Here is a 14,963-nt window from a genome sequence, read left to right on the forward strand (position 1 = left end):
TTATGTTGTTTACGCACAGAGCACATTTTTTTGCCTGGTGTTGCATGTTTGCATATTTTGATATTCGAGGAGGACGCACATTTTTTGCTCGTGTGGAGTTTGAAACTATGAGTAGTTTTGCATCACACAAACTGCATTATATGCATACTTTTGTCAGTAGTGTGACCACATGCTCAAACTTCTGAAAGTTATTGAAAAGTAAACTATACATAGTTTAGCGCAGTGTGACCGTGTTTAATGAGACTTGGTGCTCTTGAAGCTTGTAAAACCTGTAGAAGGTTGTTACAGTCATGGAAAAGAAAGCGTGGACCAGTGGTTTGTTGTGCACTTTACTAATAAAAAGAGGACTACCGGGTACCTTTCTGATAACACAGGACTGATAATTACACATGGCATTTGATTCTAGGACCAACTGTACCAGTACTATGAAGGGTGTGAATCTGAACTGGGTATCCATTAAAAAAAGAAAAGAGCATTTAGTTATGTTTGTATTTTAATGATAAAATAATCATATCCATTTGAATATGGCAAGGAAAGCTCATTTGCATTGACTTTGTACACAAAATTATGTTTGCAACTGATTGACAAATTGCCCTACATCGATGTAAATGAGCACCGAATCGATCAGTGTTTTAGTAGTAGCCGTGATAAAAAATCATGGGCGTACATACTCGACAGAAGAATTTCATGAATTTGAAATTTCGTTTGTGAGCCATTTTGGGTCTAATGAACATGTATAAAAGGTCATGCAGCGTCATAGCTATGACCGATTTTCATGAAAATGGTGTCATAAGATGAACTAGACTTGAAAACAAAAAGTCAGCGAGTGACGGGGTCAAAAAATTTGCACGATGGTCATGGAAAATGTCAAGGGGGAGTTGTCAAACCCCCAGCGGTTTTAGGGTTAAACTACAACTCTAGGCTTGCCTTCACTATTTTCTTTTTTATTGCCTCCTCTGCATCTAGTGCCTCAAGAGCGGCAGTTGATTCAAACATGGATGATGTGTGCAAGCTGCTGAGGAGTACAGGGTACCATCCATCGCCCACCGCCAAGAGACCACCCAACTACCCCGAAGACTACTTCAAGTAAGTCACATAATCAATTTCAAATCGTGTCTTTTCCCCATCAAAGTCAACATGCATGCTACTTTCGTTCAGGATATTGGTCATCCATACTTGTTCACTATGCTAAATTTGGGAAATGTAAAACCAAGTTGAATGAGAAATCAGAAATCTTTCTCAAACTCTGTATTATATTTGATTTTATCATTTTCATATCAATTCTTGAGATAAACCTTGCTTGTGGACTGTGTGGACACTAATTCTTAGTCACAAGAGTCACTTCAACCCTGTGCATCAGAGACACAAGTTCACTAGCTGATGCTACCAGGTTTATGTACATACATGTACTGTATGTGATTGGATAAATTTTGATTCTACTCTTCAATCTTGTGCTGTGATGTGTGAAAGGAAATTCCTGGTTATTTGAAGTGATTGTCGCTGGAACCATCAAGAATGACTATCCTTTCACCAAAATGTGACAAGACATAGCTTATCTGTCTCCGTGTCTGTCTGTCTGTCTGTCTGTCTGTCTGTCTGTCTGTCTGTCTGTCTGTCTATGTGTTTGTCTCTTAATTATGTCTATCTTGTCTCTAGTTATTCAAATCTATCTACACAGTACATTCCATCCACTAGTATGTCATTCTGTTGGTGCCCATGTACCACCTTTTTTATTTCTATCTCTCTCTGTTTTCTGATTTCAAAACAGACGCATTCCCATCAGTAAAACATTCATAGAAATGGTGATTGGCCGTCTACGCTCAGATGACATCTACAATCAGGTATGTAAATGAAGAATGGACATTAATGCTTCAGTGAGATTTAACCAACCAAGTCCACGGAACCTTTTTTTTTTTGGGGGGGGGGGGGTCGGATAATGCTGTATCTTCATATTATGAAAAACTATTACTTTTCATTGTCAATGTTTCTCAAGGGAAATAATATATAGTGTAAAAGCTATCTCTAATTTGAGATCTTCGTACATTGCCTGCTTTGGTTGCAGAATTTTCAAGAACCTATCACAGTGTAATTGCATTCTGTTAAAACTGACAGTACCTGCTGAGAAGCTTGTCTTGTTTTTCTATGTTAAACATGATATCACATCAAGCAAACTAGTGAATGATTCCAACATGTGATGTTATGAAGATGGAACTGCACTGCATTTGCTAGCACTGGTAATGTGGCTCAGTTGGTGATGACACAACATTTGCTCCTGTGACAGTTGCTCCAGTTTTGTTTCCTCCAAGGACCTTAGGGTTAGGGTTAGGGTTGTGATAGGGTTTTAGGTTTAGTTTGATGTGAGGATTAGGACCAGGGTTAGGGTTATGCTTGTGGATTGAATTTATGTTTTGGCTTTGCATGCAGATATTTCATCGGAGCAACTGTTGCAGGAACAAATGTCATAGAACCCAGTTGGCAATCTGTCTGCCTCCAGATCCAAATGACCCGGGTTCAATTCACAAATCTAACCGAGCAGTGTTTGGTGTGATCACACCACCCTCTCTAGTAAGAGGCAAAACACTCTGTCCCTTGGGGTTACAGCTCGTTATTCCGAAGGTTCGTTATTCTGAAGGCTCTTTATTCCTAAGATTCGTTATTCCGAAGGTTCATTGTTCCGAATTTCATTTTCGGATTAACCAATCTTCGGAATAATGAACCTTCGGAATAACGCCACAAATTTTCGGATTAACAAACCCTTTTTCATTTTCGGATTAACGACCCTTCGGAATAATGAACCTTCGGAATAGCGAACCTTCGGAATAACTAACAGCACCCGCCCTTGGATAGGACAGAAATGGAGGTCCTATGTGTGAGAGTAACAACTCATGCACATAAAAGATCCCGCTTCTTTGATTCATCGCAAAGAGCGGGATGCATAACCCAGTGAATTGGTTCTGCCTTGCACCCAACTGGAACTGCTCTTGCAGCTGGATATGGACTATCCAACCATCTTCTCAGATGTATCAATGAAACACACAAACAAACACTTGGCATGTATCCTGACTCTTTGCCACTATACAGATCTCGGCCTATCCCCTGCCGGAGCACCGGAGCACCGCCCTTTCCACCCAGGCGGCAATGCTTTACGTGATCCTCTTCTTCTCCCCGGACACGCTTCACTCCCAGCAGGCCAAGATGAGGGAGATCGTGGACAAGCACTTCCCAGACAACTGGGTGAGGATTGCATCTACATTTGTATTGGAAATAGTGGAGGGCATCTGTGAGGGCGAAGATGATGATTATTGTGGTGATGGTGATGGTGATGATGATGATGATGATCAAATGGTCATGGTGGTGATGAGGAAGATGGTGGTGGTGGTGATGATGGTTAGGATGTGGCTGATGACAAGGATAAGATGATGATGACTTATTATTATAACAGTAATGATGATGGTGATGATGATGATGATGATGATGATGATGATGGTGATGATGATGATGCAGTGATGATTATGATGACAATAATGATGATGATGGTGAGGATGATGATGATACAATGATGATGGTGATGATGCTGATGAGGGGATGAGTTGAAGCTTCATGATCAGCTTTGATTTCAATGGACAACAGACTCCCTCTTCTCAGATAAAACAAACAAAGACAAAACAAACAGCTGTCACCATGAGAGAGAATTAGAATTCACTAACCACGACAGCTTTTCAGCACTAGAATATGTCCGAGTAGGGATGAGGACTAGCCTTGTAAAAAATACTCTATCGTCTCATCTCAGATAATGATGATGATGACGACAATGACCACGATGGTGTGATGATGATAATCAATAGATCATCAAAATATATAACATTACTTCAGAGCCTTCAACTGAAGTGCATCAGAACATACTTACGTCATTTTACCCCTCAAATGACTGTCAGTTCCTGTACAGTAGACACACTCATGCAAAGAATAGCTCTGTCTCCTCTGCAGGTCATCACTGTCTACATGGGCATCGTGGTAAACCTGGCGGATGCATGGGATCCATACAAGGCAGCCAAGACAGCCCTCAACAACACCCTGGACCTAAACAACATCAAGGAATTGGTAAGAAAAAGAGAGAGAGAAATGACAGATGGTACTTGTATTAATAGGTTTCTCAGCCCATTGAAGTACTGTTAGTTTGTGTTGTTGTTTTTGTGTGTGTGAGATCTTACTTCAAGATTTTGTTTGTTTTTTTTTGTGGTGGGGGGGGGGGGGGTGTTGTTGTTGTTGTTTTATGCAACAGACTCCCCCCCCCCCAACCTGTGGATATGTGGGGCAATATCACTTATGATTTGATGTGTGGAATAAGGGGCTTAATTGCAAGAAAAGTTACAATATTGATTGCAACTCTTAAAGTCAAGTGTAAGTAAGTCCTCCAATATAACTGCTGCGTTTGAGTCAATGCTCATCGCATGAACGAGTTGCAGTTTAAAATGGAACAAAACTTTCAATTGAATGCAGGTTGCATACCTTGTATGATTTAAGTTGCAACCTATCAGTGGGCCACTGATCATACTTCCCTTTGCTGCTCTAGCGTGGTCAGTTCAATCAATTTTTACGGTCATAAGATATGTTACAAAGTCGCTAGTTGTCCCGAACTGTTGATGGTAATGTATGTGTGCACTTTGTAACACAGCATGCTGAAAAACTTAATGTAGCGTCAGAGAACTTCATTGTAAGCAGTCACAGTAAATAGAAATGAATAGAATGAGTGGGTGTTTGGGTTCAGAATGCAAGAGGTGATTCTACAAAGAGTGATTCCTCTCTGGGGTCATAAAGATATGAGTTGTTACCAGCTACATCGTCCCTTCATTATCTTATCACATGACCGAGGTCAGAGGTCATGAGGTCAAGTAAGGAGAGGGATCATTGCATTACTGTACATTTGAGTCACCATCTCTCTCTGGCAGGCAATAAGGCACAACAAGCGGCTGGAGCAGCTGGTGCAGATGACCAAGCACTACCTGACAGAGGGCAACCTGACGGAGGAGTACGTCCTCGACAACATCCCCAAGCTGATGAACTGCCTGCGGGAGTGCAACGTCACCATCCGCTGGCTCATGCTCCACTCGGCAGAAGGACGTGAGTGGTGCCACCTCCCTTCCTCTCCCTCCTCCCCCGCCCTTTGTTATCATCATCATCATCATCATCATCATCATCATCATCTTCATCTTCCTCATCATCTTCATCTTCATCTTCATCTTCATCTTCCTCATCATCATCATCTTCATCATCATCATCATCATCATCATCATTGTCATCATTATTATTATTAAAGCCACTGAGGAGTGAAAGTTTCTTTATAAAAATCCAGTAAAGTCATGAGAAAGTGGAAGAAGTGAAACTACTAGTAGCCATGTTTTGGATTTTACATATTTGACACCATGAAATACAGCAGTAATATCATGGCCCCCTCTGTTTTAGAAGCAACGGCCATCGAGAAGAAGATCACTACATGTTCAATATGGTGTGCATACATAGGAGAGATCATTTACTTCCTACATTATGTAACTGTAATTAAAGTGCACCAGAGCTCTATTTCATAATAGGTTGATATGAAAGCAACTCTTGCTGCAAAGGCGAGTGTCATTACTTGGTAACAACGAAAATCCCATTTCCGTATTGGCGGTTGCAACAAAAAGTTCCCATTCTTGCAAGAATTGCTATTCTAACATGACATATTTTATGCAATGGGGCCCAGTAGAAGTCATGATTCAATGATGCTAGTATGTACTGTTCTGTTGTGTCTCCTCCAACATACCCTTGTCATTTCTCCTTGCCCCACCCTGGCAGCGTGGGACCACAACAAGAAGGTGCGGCAGATGAGGGAGCAGCTGGTCCAAGAGGGCAAGTACAGCCCCCAGAAGATGTTTGAGTGCCTCCTGAACACCGCCCAGCTGGAGTTCAAGCTCAAGGAGGTAAAAGTTACTTCAACTTCTTGGTCAGGAGACTAGACGTGTATCACCAATTCCTATTTTTGTATGAAAATTGAGATCAATCATATATCTATAAATACTCAATTTTGATTGACTGTCATCTGACTTATATTTGATTTTTTTTTTTTTTTAACTCATCTTTGATTGAATCTTTTTATGCAGTGGGGCCCGGTGTCCCCTCAGGAGGGGAATGACATAAAAAACTTCTTACTGCTACTGTACTACTATTTCATTATTGTACTGTTGCAGAATATGATTATTATCACTTTAGGCTGGAGTAGTATAATCATTTAATATTGTCATCAATACTATCACCATCATCATATCTGTGTTTTCATTATTGTAACTAAAAGCTATTTAGCACTATTGCAGATTATTTTTATTTTTAATTATTTTCTCTTGCGTTATGGAGTAGTCTCACCACTATTATCATCACTACTATCACCGTTATCAGTTTCATGATTTCTTGGTTTACACCTTCTCACTAAATAAAAAGATGTTCAAGAAGATGTTGGCTGAGAAGGAGGACAAGTGGAATACCTACAAGACTGAGGGCATTGAGAGGATGACGGAGCTAGCTGAGGTCTTCTCGGGAACCAAGCCGCTGACCAGGGTCGCCAAAAATGGTGAGAGAAGCTGCTTTCATACTGCTACTGCTGCTGATATATAAACGACTTCTACTAGTCCAGCTGCCATTTTTACTGTAGTATTTGCCAGGTTCTGTTTTACACTCTTGGGTCAATGGAGGTAGAGATGTCCAACACCTTGTCCAAGGATACACACAAGTGACATGGGTCAGAATCATCTTGATGAAAATAATGATGATAATAAGACTATGAATGTCATGAATAGATGGTTATGGTGTAGAGAAAGGAAGATAAAAAAATATCTGTGAAGGAAAGATTATATCATGGTTAGGTTTCCTCCGCCCTTTCCATTCACATGAACAGTAAAATGGTATACGTATAGTACACCCTGAATACTGCTTGACCTATGACCCCTAATCATCCATTCCTTGATTTGAACTTGCTACACTATAATCAGCTGTTGTTTTCCACCTGAGTGCTGTACTTAAAAGTATAATCTGTCAAGCACAAGTAAGTACGAAGATGCATCATTGAATTACGTAGGCAGCCAGTTGATTTCCTGAAATATGAACCCTTTTTCACCCTTCGAAAAGGAAAGGAATGTTATTATTATAATAAATGAATAAACAAAAATGAAATTTGTCTCTATAATTGATTCATCTCATTGCAGATAACTTACAGGCCTGGTTCAGTGAGATGTCTAAGCAGATTACCTCCCTAGCCTACGATGACTCCACAGCAGCAGGTCGCAAGATGGTTCAGCTTATACAGGCTCTGGAGGAGGTATGTTCTCTCACTTTCTTTAAAACAGAGTAGTCCTCTAATGTTAGGTGTAGCTTACAAATATCCTTTTAATGTTGATGACAACGCTGGCTAAATGTTCTGTATAAAGGTCAACATACACAACACTATACGACTTTGCCACCATTCACCAGTCATACGACCTAAAGGCTGGAATCGTGACATCACCAGGCTTGCCAGATTTCAGCTGTGGGACTGGGTCGCATAGCCATTTGTAGAAATTTAGGATGTCAATTATTAACAACCGGTCATGGACTTTTAGCCAATGACATTACAGTATATGTTCCGATGCCAGTGCAGTTGTAAGCCTAACTGTGTAGTCTGATCGCATAGTGTGCAGTGTCAAGTCGTGCGACTGGTCTTGTGACCGGAATGCCTCCACAGTTGTGCAACCAGTTGGATCTTGTAGTGTCTGATTGTCTTTATAATGAGATTTGTGACATATTCTTAAAGATGTGGACAAGCAAAATGAAGCAAAATTGTGAAAAAGATATGATAAAAAATGAAAGAAAGTTAAAATAAAACTGGCTAGTGATTGTAAGCACTAAAACAGTATCCACTCAGATATACGAACAACTTTCCACTGCTGTACTTGTTGTGATTACATTATAACTGCTCACGTCTTCTCCCCTTTTTTCCTCTCTCCTCCCCTTTCCCTCCCTCTCTCTCTCTCTCTTTCTTTCTTCTTCTCCTCATCCTCCTGCTAATTGATGTTGCCGTCGTTGCCATGATGATATCAAACAGGTGCAAGAGTTCCACCAGCTGGAGGCCAACCTCCAGGTGAGGCAGTTCCTGGCGGAGACCAGGAAGTTTCTCCACCAGATGATTCGCACCATCAACATCAAGGAGGAGGTCCTCATCACCCTCCAGATTGTGGCGGACGTCTCCTACGCCTGGGAGATCATCGACAGGTGGGGGTCAAAGTTCAGAGGGTCAATAGTCATTAATTTGTGCTTTATTGTGTTTCCATCATGAAATGACATTATCCATGTCTTTGCATTTCATCTGTGAATTTTGGTACTTCATATCTCCCTGTCTATTCATATCTTTCTGATAGTCTTCATGTACAAATCTCTTTCACATCGATCTATTGATCTGTTATCAATCTCTCTCCTCGTCTGTGTATTCCTATTGATATAGCCATGTGTCTGCTGCTGTATGTCAGTGTTTCCCGGCCTTCTCAACATCTTGTTTCAAAGAAATGAAATGAAATTTTTTGCAGATTGGCACTTCTTCTTTCACCCTATTGGCTCTCAGTTTTGTTCATTCTTACAATTACTAAAGCTCATTTTTTAATTTTTGAATTTGTGCATTAATATGTCTGGATATGTAAGTGTGTTTATTTGGCATATACGTGTATTAATGAAAGATTTTATTGTCTGTGTAGAATTGAAGGGGTCGGTGCAGTATAGTGCTAACCCACACGATAGTCATTTTGAGATAATCGCAGTTGAATGTTTGGAAAGTCCATACATCGTACATTAATAAAAATGAATCCATGCATTTTTTACCTTCTTGTTGGTTGAATTCATATATGATACTTTCATGGAGGCTAGAGTAAAGGATAAGGATTATGAAAATGCATTAACTCAATTTTGACAAAAGTGTGGGTTAGCACTATATTGCACCGACCCCTTCAATTGTTTCTTCTTTCCCTTTTATTTCGCTATTTATTTATTTCTTCTTCTTTTTTTTTTTGGGTCTCTTTAACAATCTTGCTGTCATTACCTCCACCTCTCTTCCAAATGAATAAATCAAATCAAATCATATCAAATCAAAATGAATTCTATTCCCACACTGAGTCAGCTCTCTGCTGTTGCAATATAGAGTAAGAAATTTCGGGATGTGATGCAGCAGAGTAATATATCATCTCCTACCCCACTTCTCTCTTTCCCCCAGCTACACTCCCTTCATGCAGCAGGGCATCAAGAACTACCCTGCCCTCGTCATCAAACTCAGGGCGACGTTTCTCAAGGTGAGAGTCGGTCATCTTGTGTGAGCGAGCTAAAGTCATTCCCATAAAATGCATGTTTTAAAACCCACTGAGATTGCAGCCACTGGCAAGGTGCACATTTTCCAGTGCCAGATGTATTTCAGCAATGAAGATAAAATTGAAAGGGATTGTATAGTTTTGGGTTGAGATAGGCTTTAGGTTTCTAACATTTATTTGTGAGATGATGAGAAACCTCTTATGAAATTTGAAAGAGCATACAATTCTAAGAAGAATTAAAAGTTTAATTGATGAAAATTGGTTTTGAAATGGCGGAGATATCCAAAAAAAAAAAATCTGTTTACCTTGAGAAAAGTTAAAATCTGAATTCCCCATCTCAACTAAAACTATACCATCTCTTTTAATAATTGATGACTCCAACATAAGATTTCAAAGAGGCATGAAAGTAAACTTTGGGACTCTTGGGAATTACCTAAGCAATGGGAATCTGCCGCATTTGGAATATAATCTGCCACAATCGACAGGAATAGATCGACATCGACTAATGTTGACCAAAAATGAATATGAATGGGGTCCTCCATTGTATTTTGAAGGACATATGAACAGCACACTCCATTAAAGCTGAGTTGACAGGGTTACTGTTTATTGTAAAGGTTTCTGTCTTTCACTGGTCACAATTTGGTGTGTGACAGATAGCCAGTAATCATTGAATGTGTGTAGGTGGATCAGTCTGATAAAATTCTGTCTTCACAACATTTTGTGGAAACCTTGCCTGTATTGTATGTAATGGTGAAAGGAGATCTTCCTTCTCAAAAGTTGTGAGCATAATTCTGATTATCTCTGATTTTCATCATCATCTCTCTGCTCTTTGTGATGGCAGCTCGCTTCCGCTCTCGATTTGCCCCTGATCCGCATCAACCAAGCCAACAGCCCAGATCTTGTCAGTGTGTCCCAGTATTATTCCAACGAGCTCGTGGCATACGTCCGTAAGGTAAGTGTTTAAAGAACTTATGACTACCCCTGTATGCAGTATGGCACAATTTGCTTCTTAGAATCACAGCTTTCAACACATGAAACTGCTCTATTTGGTTCTTAGTGTCCTTTATCAAAACCTGACATCCAAAAATAGGGTAGTTTAGAACAAACTTGTCTTTTAACATTTTGCAAAACGTGCAGGGAACTCTGCAAGGGTGCTAAAAGATTTGGGGGGGGGGGAGGGGCATTTCATAACTCTCTACCACTCAAATCCCTCCCCAGTCCAGCCAGTGTGCCTTCAGGGTTCAATTCAAATTTTGTGGCATTCTCTGTACATTTTTGTTGTATTGATTTACATTTACATGGTACATCACGAACTGTTGTAGTCTTCTCACCCAGCATTTGCCGCACCAAGACTTCAAATATCAATAACTTTCGAATGGATACTTTCTTCTCTGGTGTATTTTTGATATATATATTTCTGCATTCGCTCAATCAGCTTATGTCTGATGTATTTGGGTTCCACGCTCCTTGAAATAAAGGACTGAAAATTGATCTTGAACTTGACGAATTGCTTCTCCCAACAGGTGCTGCAGATCATCCCACAGACGATGTTCTCGCTCCTCTCCCAGATCATCCAGCTCCAGACCCACCACATCAGGGAAGTTCCAACGAGGCTGGAGAAGGACAAGCTAAGGGACTACGCCCAGCTGGACCAGAGATACGAGGTGCGCAGTGCCCAACTTCGTACGGGCAACTCCCATTATAACAAAGTCCTCAGGACCAGCAGTTTATTTCGTTATATTGAAATTTTGTTGTAACGGAAAGGAATTTGGACTATAGACTTTTAATGATGATAGTCGTGGGATCTAAGTATTTACTTTCTTGTTATAGAATATAAATACTGTTCATATACTGTTTTCCCAAATTGTAATCCTACAGTTTCACTGTTGTCTATTCAAGGAAAGGTACATTGTAAAAATGCATTTTTTTTCTACCCAAAATACACGTTTTCAGCCCTCAGATTACTGCAGTGCAGTGTGCAATGTTGGCATCCCTGCACAACTCACACTCATATTGGAGTTCTTGTCAGTGGTAGCTGGTGGCTCCCATAGCTCTACCTGCTTGGAAAACAAAATCTGCAAAACCCTTGGATTAAAGAAATATAATAGAAGCTTCAGTAAAAACATCCTTTCTAGTATGTACTTAGCACTTTGAATTCTGACTATTCGCATCATATGGAAACTAGGTGAGTGCTACCTTTTTTTTGCGGAGTGTTAATGCCCACCTGTAGTGTGTTCCCAGGGGACAGAGTATTAGTGCTGTTATCGTGACTTATTTTCCCCTCTTCTTGTATGACTGTCTCCTTTGTTTTGTTTTTTGATCAGGTGGCAAGGCTTACTCATTCCATCTCAGTGTTCACCGAAGGAATTCTCATGATGAAGACAACTCTAGTTGGTATCATAAAGGTAAGCAATGGTTCAAAGAACTGCACTTTGTAAGCATTTTTTTTTTCCATTTTAACCAACACCATAAAGTGTCCACTGGTGTATGCATCCACTGGTGTACTCTGTTTGGCAGTTGATTGATTGGTGGTTTAAAACTAGATATCATTGAATACGTATAAAGTAATCCTTCCTTTCTTCTCTTCATATTACAGTGCCCTTTGTGTGGGGCTGATGCTTTGTAAAAAGGTGTGCGTAATGTAACAATACTGTTTTTATGCCTCCGCCACGAAGTGGTGCCGGAGGCATTATGTTTTCGGGTTGTCCGTCCGTCCGTCCGTCCGTCCGTCCGTCTTTCCGTCCGTCCGTCCGTCCGTCCGTCCTTCCGTCCGTCCGTAATGAATTTTGTGGACAGGGTAACTACCAAAACCTTTTGAGGTATCCTAATGAAACTTGGCATGTATGTGTATTAGGGGGTGAAGTTGTGCCTATCAACTTTTGGGTGCACATGCTCAAGGTCAAAGGTCAAGGTCAAATGCTTAAAATTTTACTATTTCCCCCATATCTATGCAATGCCTGAAGATATTTTCTGGAAACTTAGTGTATACATGTACTACCCAATTAAGATTCTCTGGTGAAAGTTTATGGTCATGAGGTCAAAAGGTCAAAGGTCAAAAGGTCAAATAAAATGTTAAATTTTCACTTTTTTCTCTGTATCTTGGAAATTGTTCAAGGTATCTTCATGGAACATAGTATATATATGCATCTACTGACTGGCAGTGGTTATCTAGGGAATTTAGGGTTCATGGGGTCAAAGGTCAGGGGTCAAAGGTCAAGGGCAATACTTAAAAATTTTACTATTTTCCTTATGTTTATGCAATGCCAGCAGGACTTTTTTGTTTAACTTGATGTATGCATGTATAACCCAATAGAGATTCTCTGGGATTTTTTTTTGCCAAGAAGGTCAAAGGTCAAAGGGTCAAAGATCAAGTGAAAGTGCTGAACTTAATTCTTTCTCCATATCTCGGAAGTGGCTCAAGTTATCTTGAAACTTAGAACATGCTTAATTTATGTGTGTTCTGCCTGACAGTGATTCTCTTATAAATCAAAGGCCAGATGAAAATGATAACAATTTACTGTTCAATACAGAAATTGCGCTTTTTCTCCATACCTTGAAAATTACTCAGTGCATAAACTTATGAAATGGTCAAAGTCAAGTTAAAGTTCTTAAATCCCCAAATACATGCTCTCCTATTCATCCAATAAACATAGGTCAAGGAAGGTAAACATTCAATACATTTGTGACAAACATGTCATTTTAATATTTTGCCAATTTTGTGAAAATGTAATCACACATTGTCCACATGTACTATAGACCTATTAGGAGAATCATGCATTATGGCGGAGGCATACCAGTCGCCATAGCGACATTTCTAGTCTGGATTGTGTAACCCTCTTTAGGATCATGTTTCTGAAAGTTTGTTGACATACATGTAGTACAGTTGTCAAGCTGTTGAAGACAGCTGGATGTTTATTAGAAAGCGTGTCAAGTTAATCCCTTGGGAATCACAACAGAAAGGGTTAAAGACCATATTCAAGATGCTCTTCATGTCGTTGCGTCTTCTCGTCTCCTCGACAGATCGACCCCAAGCAGCTTCTGGAGGATGGAATCCGCAAGGAGCTCGTGGCCCAGGTCGCCAGCGCCCTCCACAGTTCACTCATCTTCAACCCCAAGGCAAAGGTAATGCCACCCACTGTGTGACTTATTAGTCATGTCCACTATGAGGGTCATGAACATGTGAAACCAGATCATGATGAAGAAATGTTTGGGATGGGGGGGGGGGGGCATTTTATGAAACGTTTTGTCAATCAGATGCAAAGATTTCAGTAGCTTATAACAGTTTGTCAGAAAAAATATTTGACAAAACGTTTCATAAAATGCCCCCCTCCCAAACAATTCTTCATCATCAAGGCAATGAGATCATATTTGTCAGACAAATTTAGTCAGACCAAACGCTTCATGAAATGTCCCCCTGGTTTTATTGAACGAGGAGTCTTGATTAGCTGGCCCTGCTATCCTTATTATCCCAGTGTTGTCAGATACCAATTTTCATTATATACACTGTGGTAAAAGGAGACATAGTGAGCTATAATTCTTGCCCTGGGATGGACGTAACTGGGTAAGACTAGAATTCTTAAACCTCTCCCATTTACAAGTCCAGTCACAAGTATGTTTGAAATCGGTAGAATTCTTAAATCTCTCCTAGTTACAAGTCAAGTCTCAAGTATGTTTGAAATTGATCACCAATCGTTTAATATCTCCCATTTCCTAAGTTCCTTTACAATTCAACTGCAATTTTCTCCATCCTCTTCACCCCACCTTTACTGCTGCATCATCCATCCCCAACTCCCTCTCCTCCACCTTCTCAACCGTCACTATTACTACTACTCATTGCCTTACCCTTCCCTTCTCCTCCTCCACCCTCTCTTCATCTTTCCCATCCAATCACCCCTTGCTATTCTGTCCACCCCTCCCTCTTCCATCCACCCCTCCCTCTTCCATCCACCCCTCCCTCTTCCATCCACCCCTCCCTCTTCCATCCACCCCTCCCTCTTCCATCCACCCCTCCCTCTTCCATCCACCCCTCCCTCTTCCATCCACCCCTACCTCTTCCATCCACCCCTCCCTCTTCCATCCACCCCTCCCTCTTCCATCCACCCCTTCCTCTTCTATCCTTTGCTTATTTTCTGTCCATCCCTTTATCTTTTCCTTCCACCTCCTCTCTTTCACACACATCCTCTTCACCATTGTCCATTATTTGTCCCTTCCTCTTTTAATCTCCCGCCACTTCTTTTCTTTCTCCTCCTCTGATTGCCCCTTCCCTACCTTCTTCATCCTTCCCATTCCTCCCCCTCCTCCACACATGCATTCTTCTCTCCCTCCATTACCTACCCTCTTTGTCCTTAACCAACCACATCCTCGTTTCATTCCATATTTTTCCTATCATGCCCTCCTCCTCCTCCCTCGATTCCTTCCTCTGCTCTTTTCCAACTCCCCCGGATCTTCCTTTGTGACATACCCCCTCTTCAACTTCTTCTTCAATCCATTCGCTTGTCCTTCAACCCCTTCTCTCCTACCCCTCCCCATTTTTACACCCCCTCCATCCAAACCCCTCCTTCCAACCCCCTCTTCCAAACTTCAATTTCAACCCCACCTTCAACTTCTCCT

General features: G+C 40.8%; 1 protein-coding gene across 1 annotated transcript in view; it reads left to right on the forward strand.

The window, feature by feature from the left end:
- LOC139727591 (WASH complex subunit 5-like) overlaps positions 1 to 14,963 on the forward strand; it is a 59,025-nt gene that overhangs the window by 7,302 nt on the left and 36,760 nt on the right. Inside the window, exons 6-19 of the mRNA XM_071638576.1 lie at positions 967 to 1,086; positions 1,769 to 1,841; positions 3,082 to 3,234; positions 3,988 to 4,101; positions 4,950 to 5,121; positions 5,833 to 5,957; positions 6,472 to 6,601; positions 7,233 to 7,345; positions 8,108 to 8,274; positions 9,263 to 9,338; positions 10,195 to 10,305; positions 10,877 to 11,017; positions 11,678 to 11,758; positions 13,374 to 13,475. Of these exons, the coding sequence (XP_071494677.1) occupies positions 967 to 1,086; positions 1,769 to 1,841; positions 3,082 to 3,234; positions 3,988 to 4,101; positions 4,950 to 5,121; positions 5,833 to 5,957; positions 6,472 to 6,601; positions 7,233 to 7,345; positions 8,108 to 8,274; positions 9,263 to 9,338; positions 10,195 to 10,305; positions 10,877 to 11,017; positions 11,678 to 11,758; positions 13,374 to 13,475 (1,678 nt within the window). The remainder of the gene's footprint in view (positions 1 to 966; positions 1,087 to 1,768; positions 1,842 to 3,081; positions 3,235 to 3,987; positions 4,102 to 4,949; positions 5,122 to 5,832; positions 5,958 to 6,471; positions 6,602 to 7,232; positions 7,346 to 8,107; positions 8,275 to 9,262; positions 9,339 to 10,194; positions 10,306 to 10,876; positions 11,018 to 11,677; positions 11,759 to 13,373; positions 13,476 to 14,963) is intronic.

The sequence above is a fragment of the Diadema antillarum genome, unplaced genomic scaffold (assembly GCF_040938485.1).
Source record: "Diadema antillarum isolate AM-2024a unplaced genomic scaffold, OU_Dant_1.0 scf00000018, whole genome shotgun sequence".
NCBI lineage: Eukaryota > Metazoa > Echinodermata > Echinoidea > Diadematoida > Diadematidae > Diadema > Diadema antillarum.